Source organism: Capsicum annuum, chromosome 4 (assembly GCF_002878395.1).
Source record: "Capsicum annuum cultivar UCD-10X-F1 chromosome 4, UCD10Xv1.1, whole genome shotgun sequence".
NCBI classification, from domain to species: domain Eukaryota; kingdom Viridiplantae; phylum Streptophyta; class Magnoliopsida; order Solanales; family Solanaceae; genus Capsicum; species Capsicum annuum.
Window position 1 is genome coordinate 31,750,532 of NC_061114.1, and position 7,839 is coordinate 31,758,370.

A 7,839-nucleotide genomic window follows, 5' to 3' on the forward strand; every position below is an offset into this window, starting at 1 on the left:
CTAAAATAACACAAAAGTCGGATAGCTAAGTATATCTCTTAACTTGATTGATGAAAGGGTTGTTAGAACATAAATTTACTATCTTGGCAATTCGTTTCTTTTATTTGATTAACGAATAGTCATTTGCTCTGTATTTTCCTTCTATGGCTGGTCTATTTGAAAGTTGAAACGGAAAGGTGGAGGAGGTGAAGAAGGGAAGGGAAAAAAAGAGAATTATGACGGAAAGGGGTTAAATTGGACGGTGTTGGGTCGGTGGATTGTGAACTAAGTTGGGTTAAAATTGAAATCAGTTAATTTTGATCAATTTAGGGCACACTATTTGTTTTGAGGGTACATGTGTTAACTTTCGTGACAACGAAGATATAAATGATCACAAAATATAACAAAGAACAAACTTGGCCAATTAATCAAAGTAGAAGGGTATTTTTAACCCTTTTCCCTTGAATCAATAATTTGCTTGCATTTCTCACTTCTTTGTATCAGCCTTATCCACAATTTTTAAAAAAGTTTACCTATTTAGATCATTGTCTCCTTTATTGAGAGATATCCATGTTTTCAAATACTCGACAAGAAACAACTCAAGAAAAAATTTCAACAATTCAGTATAACCATTGTAATATTTCACTAGCGAGTTAATAGACAAAAGCTATTCAGTAGTATTTAAATTGAACATGTCAATGAGATGTGAAGTCGAGAATCATCATCAATTGTAACTTTATTTGGACCTTGATATTTATTCAGAATATCAAGATTAACTGTAAGATGGTGCATAACGTCACTGTCCATTAACTATGCTGATTTTCCAACAGTCATAAGCTTTTCTCAAATCAATGTACTGCCTTTAAAATTCATAACACAAGTTTGGAGCATATTCTCGAGAACCTGAATAATCCCTTCTTATCAAACAATTCTTTATAGTATCCTTCCTGTTATGTATGTCACCAGATCTTGATAAGTCAAGCATTTTGTACAATTGTTCTACCAGCTACAAGAGAATTTGATTTTCAAATATTGTAGTAGTCAATTCTTTTTCAATTCTCTGATAAAGCATTTTGAATACAATTATTTTTGTATATTATATCACAACAAGAAATTGACCTATAATCTGTCACACTATTGACATACTAAATGAAAGAACCCGCGCCAGCGTGGGCCTAATAATCCAAGTGAAGAACATACATTGGTTTTATGACAAATATTGAGATCGTTCTAATAGTGCAAGGGAAAAAATGATATACATCACAATTAGCACACGAGTTTATAAGTGTTATAACGATGCTAACCGAAGCTCGCACACAACATAGCTAATAAGCATCTTGAGTTTACTTCCACCTTCAGAAGTCAAGGTATCCATGTTACTGCCACACTGTAGCATCATATACAAAGCTTTCAATTAAACCATCCATACAACTAAATCATATATACTAACACAGTTTTTTGTTTGCAAGAATTTTCAATTTCAATTTGAGATAATTTGAAACTCTTGAATAATTACGGCTGAATCTTAACTAACTAAAAACACTTATTATTTTGATGCATAAATCATGATTATTATGCAGATTTAGGCATGACTATTTCCATGTGCTGAACAATGACAACACACACTGAGAGATGTATGCCATAGGTGGTACTACTGTTTCTACAATTAAAAGCCAGGGTAACAGATATCTTGCACCAGTGAATCCTTTTGCCAAAGAGGTGTCAACAACTTAGTACAACCAAATAACTCGGACAAATCTTTTCGAAAAAAAATAAAACTCGAACATAATACTGTGAGTACTTAAAAAAAGATGGAGTGGTCTTTTAACAAGAAGGGCCAAACTTAATCTTACAAAATTATTGATCTTTATGCAAATGGGGGTAATAGGTGACGAAAAGAGTGAAACCATGGGAAGGATCATGGAGGAACTGGAGCTGGAGATCAAAGGGACACCTTATGTTGAATGAAGCATATTTTACTGCATCTGGACGTGCTGCTCCAGGCAGAGCTATGCAAGAGCCTCAAGCTTAACATCATATAATGAAAGAGGTTGGAAGAAACTTAAAAGAAAGAAGCATATTTCGTTACCCATTAGAACCTGAATAATCGATTAGGCATTAACTATGATACTAAATCCTCCCAACTTCCTAGGGTTTGATGATTGGTACCAGAACTTGCACCAACTGAGAATCCAAAAAATCTTTTCTTTTCCAATAAGCAGAAGTGACAAAAATAATGAAGGCGTTTCCTGTATGTAGACAACATAAAAAGGGTCAAAAATAATATAAAAGTTGTATTATACTGCAATTGTGGTAATATAATATATATAGATAACTCTAGCCATCAAGGACCAGATAAAAGAAGAAATCACCTAAAGATTTTTTGGTGAATTGTTATATAATAAATCTCACCCCAAAACCAAGTGCTCCTTTGGTGACCAAGTTAAAAGTAGAGTAAGATAAAGTGCTCATAATTCTTTCTTTCCAAATTGTTTTTTTTCAAGAATATATAAATTTTATTTAAAAATAAAATTAGCGATAGAAAAATTGTGTTCTAATCCTCAGATTTCTACATTGGATTTGGACTTCCTTTTAATGACTTGCTGATTGAAATATGCAGGTTATGTTTGAGAGATTGAAGTTGGAGAACGAAGAAAGCAGAGGTAGATATAAAATCAACAGTACACAAAGCAATTTATGGGTGGAGTCTGTATTGGATCCTACCGGGACAAAGATAATGTTAGACAACAACTATTAATCGACAGAAAAGGCTCCACAGTAGTCTATGAGGTAGTGAAGCCCCGATTAGTGAAATAGAGCTAGAAGCTTAAGAAGTTGAGCTCATATTAAACTGATGTGAAACTGATGGCATAACGACAATAAGTGCAAATATATTATCAAGTGAGAGCCATTATCATCTGGTGTTCTTGACATTTACCGAACAAACTAAATCGAACAAAGTCATCAATTTCATGAACTGATATGATATTGATGGTGTAGCGGCAGTAAGTGTAGATATAGATGATGATCTGAAATTAATGGCGTAGCAACAGTAAGTGCAAATATAGATGCATAAACATTGAAGTGTTAACATCAGCAACATCAAGTTTTTGTACTACATATAAAAGTATAAAATTATTCCAAATACTAACAATCCATAGAGACTCTAATTGAGGAGCTGTTTTTGAACAACCAAATATTGAAAATTGAAGAACTATTACTAAGCTAGGATCATTTGTGTAATACAACTTTTAATGGTGACAACACATAAAAAGTTATACCAGAGAAGCAACATTGGCTGACCTTTTACACTTTTTTTGACTGGTGTGATTGGGTCAACTTTTACCTCCGTACTTGAAGAACCAATTGCAACAACTATTGCTTGCATCCTTTTCTCACGTAGGCTAGTGGCTTGATCTTTTTGGGACTCCTCTTAATAATACTTTCTGGAGGAATTTGTTCTTCTCTACGTAGGACAAAACGACAGAGTTATGTGTCTGACATTAGAATTGATCCAAGTTGACTTCATAAGTTGAGTCCGAGATAATCTGTTCAACAGTATCTCATGGACATGATTAAAAGGAAGCAATTGGTCCTGCAAACAAAAAGGGGAAAATCAATTTTAAAAGTTCCTTATCAAGGTGGTAAAATGATGTGATGGTACCTTAGGACATGTTGTGTCAAATATGTCTTTGGCTGTACAGAGACAATAATGTTGTTAGTCGAAGACATTTTGGACAATTGAACTCTTTTACGGTCTTCATGCACAAAATTATTGAATCAAATTAATGCACTTAAACTGAAACAAATCGAACTCGGGATCAATGAAATGCCTATAACAAAGGCAAATGTGGCCCTTTGTCAATGGGTTTATGAAGTTCATAAACGAAACATCAGGAAACTACAGCGCAGAGTTGGAATCCAAAGAGACAGTTTTGATGGAGAATTATCACAAACAGATAGAGAGCAAAAGTTGGCTAACCTCACAATATGTTTTCCCTTAAATCATTTAGACATTCAAACAATAATTTGCAAATACAAGTAAAATAAGCACAACAATTTAAATAAGAAGCAGAGAAAATAAAGAATGAACCATAACTTTTTCACCCGCAATTCGCATAAAGAAACAACGTTTCACTGAATAAGATGAAATTCAAATTAAAGGAATCATAATTAAGCACATAAAGAGAATAAACGAACCTGAAAATGAAAAAAAACAGTTGAGAAAATGCCGGAAAAGCTGAGAAGATGAAGATATGGCCAGCGATGGGGCACACGTATTACTACGAAGAAGCCACCAAGAATAACCAAGTGAAAATCCTATATTGCCCCCCAGTTGAAGCATGAAAATAATGAAATAGCCCTGTGAGAAAGCACACATGGCGGCAGTCACCTGTGCTAACTCATGCTTCTATATGTTAGTAATGTAGTAGTACAATATAGAAGTGTGAAGATCCAGGCACACTTCGTCAATATACCTACTTCCTTACCTTTATCACCGCTTCAACTGTTTTAATCCGCCATTTTACTTTATCATTACTATTTAATTATTATAAGTTATTTATATATTAAAAATTAATACTTCTTCCGTCTTAAATTATCTATCATCATTTTCTTTTTAATTCATTCCAAAATAAGTATCGCCTTTTCTTATTAAGCAACTTTTTAAAGACATAATTACCTTTTCACCTTTATTGGTTCCATTTAATTAAAAAAAATATTGACATATTTTTTATAAAGGATAATTTGATAAACTTTACCAAATCTTCCCTTTTTTCTTAAATTCTGTGCTCTATCAAATGGCGACACATAAAATAGAACGGAGGGAGTAATATTTAATTAAAAAATAAATAAATATTTATGATATTTTTATTTCAGCTGTTTCAACACGTGATTTTACTATATCATCCCTAATTAATTATTATAAGTCATTTACATATTAAAAAATTAATAATATTTAATTTAAAAATAGATAAATATTTATAAAATGTCTGTTTCAATTGCTTCAACCATGATTTTACTATATCACCCTTAATTAACTATTAAAAGTCATCTACGTATCAGCAAATTAATAATATTTAATTTTTAAAAAACAAAATAGACATTTATGACATGTATGTTTCAGCTGTTTCAACAATTATTTTACTATATCACCGGAAATTATTAATTATTATAAGTCATCTAAGTATTTAAAAATTAATAATATTTAATAAAAAAAAGTAAAATAAACATAAGATTATAAAATTAACTCATGATATTTTAAATTAACTTGACGTCTTATATGAGGCCCAATTAAAATTTTTTCACAAGTATTTTTTATAGTTATTTTGTTATATCACTTCTAATTAGTTATTATAAGTAATTTAAGACATGTCTGCTTTTCTTTAATCGTGATTTTACTATATCACCCTTAATTAATTATTATAGCCATCTAAACATTGTGTCATTTAAATTGAAATAGAAATTTTTCTTATAAATTACAATAATTAAAAACTTAAATTATGTTGAAAATATAAATAACTATCTTTTTTTTTGGTTGAAGAAATATAATTAACTATCAATGCAATAAAAGTTTGGACAAGGAGAATAGCATATATTATTTGAAAATTGCATAAAACATGTTATAAATTTTAATTGTTAACTTAAAATATCTAAATAAAAAAATTTAATCTATTCTATATTTTAAAAAATACGTAAAAAATAATATAAATCGCAATATTTAATAACTTAAAAAATTTAAAATATATAAAATATTTAGCTGACTCTCAAAATTATATCAGTGTCACTTAAATTGAAATAGAAGAAAAAGTATTATAAATCATAATAATTAAAAACTTAAATTATTTTTAAAATATAATTGACAATCAATGCTGCAAAAATTTGGACAAAAAGAGTAATATATATTATTAAAAATTAACTAAAAAGTATTATAAATTACAAATAGTTAACAACTCAAAATTTTTAAAAATATATTATAAATATGATTAATTATCTAAATACTATTTGTGTCACATAAATTGAGACAAAAAAATAACATATATTGAGCCCGTGCTAGCACGGGCCGCTCGGTAACTAGTCTTAGGAATAAGAGTAATTATAGTTGATTTTACTCCTTTTAGCATGTTATCAGTTCTAAAGAATTCGTGTGCATCCTCCAGCAGATCATTGCAAACAATCTCTCATGTATCTTTAGACTTCCATAACTCCTTTTAGCATGTTATCAGTTTTAAAGAATTCGCGTGCATCCTCCAACAAATCATTGCAAAAAATCTCTCATGTATCTGTAAAGAGTTAGACTTTCATAACTATCTGCTCAAGAGATTTGTTCCTTTCAACATCCCATGCAACTACTTTTACATCTGTTCGGTTTGTGATGAAAGTGAATAGAAAATGAAGGAAAAATGAATGTGTATTTATTTTATGGAAGAAGTGTTCTTCCACATTGATGGGAGAAATAAACCTTTTCAAGATTAAATATAGAAACATTTCTTCATGTGGATAGTGAGGTAAAAAGAAGACAAGTATCGCATTATCATCGTCGCTCGCTCGGATTGGCTTCAGACCAAGAGATATATTCTTGGACAAACTTTATTTTAAACTTGAGATGTAATGATTCAAAAATCTAATATGAAATTTCTTCTTTTGGGGATGCACATTAGAATGTGCGGACACATGTTAAAACACACCTTAAAGGCACGCAAGGCGAAAAGTGACTTGCGGGCGCAGGTCATCATCTACGGATGCAGTAAGGTACACAAAAGAGACAAAAGTTTATGTTTCGGGCAAAACAACAACCTATGGACGCATGTCCCTACCTGCGGCCACAGTGGGGTCCGTAGGTCGTACCGACATTACAAATAGTTATACCTTTTCATGAATATTATTTCTTTTTAGAAGCAACACCTTTTTGCTATAAATACTTAATTTTTCCTTAGGAATTGACACAAAATTTTGAAGTAAAAAATATCTTTTTCGTCTTAATAATCAAGTGTGATTTACAAATCGTTGAGTGAGTTCGTAGTTCAGCAAATTTTAGGTACCATTATTTGCTAAAGTGATACATGCCAAATTGCCTTCGAACCTTTGGATGGGATATGTATGATGTTTGAGGTGATTGACAACTCCTTAGTGCTATTAAAAGATATCACATGGATCAAGATTAACATTAAGAAGGGTCAAAGGACTTTGACGAGGTCGGAGAGTGCAAAACGGGGCTCGAAAGCCCCTTGGAAGGGACATGCGCCCAAGGCGCTTTGGAACTGCCTTTTATCCGCTTTAGCATTTCAAAAGCGGGTCAAAACAGCCCCTAGTGGGCCTTTTCTTGCATTTGGGTCACTTTTGGGCCCTAATTGTGTAATAATTAGCCAAACTATAAATACTTGGGAGCTAACTTATTTCCTTAGTTTTGTTATTGATGACGAATGTATGAAAACACTTGAGAGAGTGATTGAGAGATTGTAAAAGCGTTTGTTGACATTTATTTAGAAATGATGGTTGTAAGGGCGTTTCAATTCCCTTGAGGTCAACCTAAGAGATTAGGTTCTTTGTTTGGTCTAATTGATTGAGGATTAGGGGTTTAATATTTTTGTTTTCTTTCAGTTCCTTTCATTGTGTCAATCTATCTATTCTTCTATATCTATCCTTTTATTTTTTTTCTATTTGTATTTTGATTTCATCATTTCTTTAGTTTTTTGGTTGTTCTCTTCTTTGTAGGTTACTCTTGTATCATTTGGTATCAGATTCGAGCTTGTTTGTTCCTACGAAGTCAATCTTCAGTCTAGTCGTCTTGAAAAATTAAAAATCACACAGAAGTTACTATTCATGTTTTAGGTCTTAGGTCACATTTTGAGTTTTTAATTT

General features: G+C 31.4%; 1 protein-coding gene across 5 annotated transcripts; it reads right to left on the reverse strand.

The window, feature by feature from the left end:
- Positions 1-697: 697 nt before the first annotated feature.
- On the reverse strand, positions 698-4,517 carry LOC107868118. 5 transcript variants are annotated; one of them, XR_001673661.2, is made up of 4 exons: positions 4,180-4,502; positions 3,283-3,574; positions 2,069-2,228; positions 698-1,366 (listed from the first exon to the last, which is right to left on the reverse strand). XR_001673661.2 is itself a non-coding variant. In XM_016714710.2 (3 exons), exons 1-3 carry the CDS (start codon positions 4,358-4,360, stop codon positions 3,446-3,448), a joined length of 342 nt encoding a protein of 113 aa, XP_016570196.1. In that variant the 5' UTR covers positions 4,361-4,502; the 3' UTR covers positions 3,033-3,445. The 5 variants fall into 5 exon arrangements, 1 of the variants encoding a protein (XP_016570196.1); XR_007054455.1 differs by lacking the exon at positions 698-1,366 and adding an exon at positions 3,644-3,675 and having other exon boundaries at positions 1,626-2,228; XR_007054456.1 differs by lacking the exon at positions 2,069-2,228.
- Positions 4,518-7,839: the final 3,322 nt, after the last annotated feature.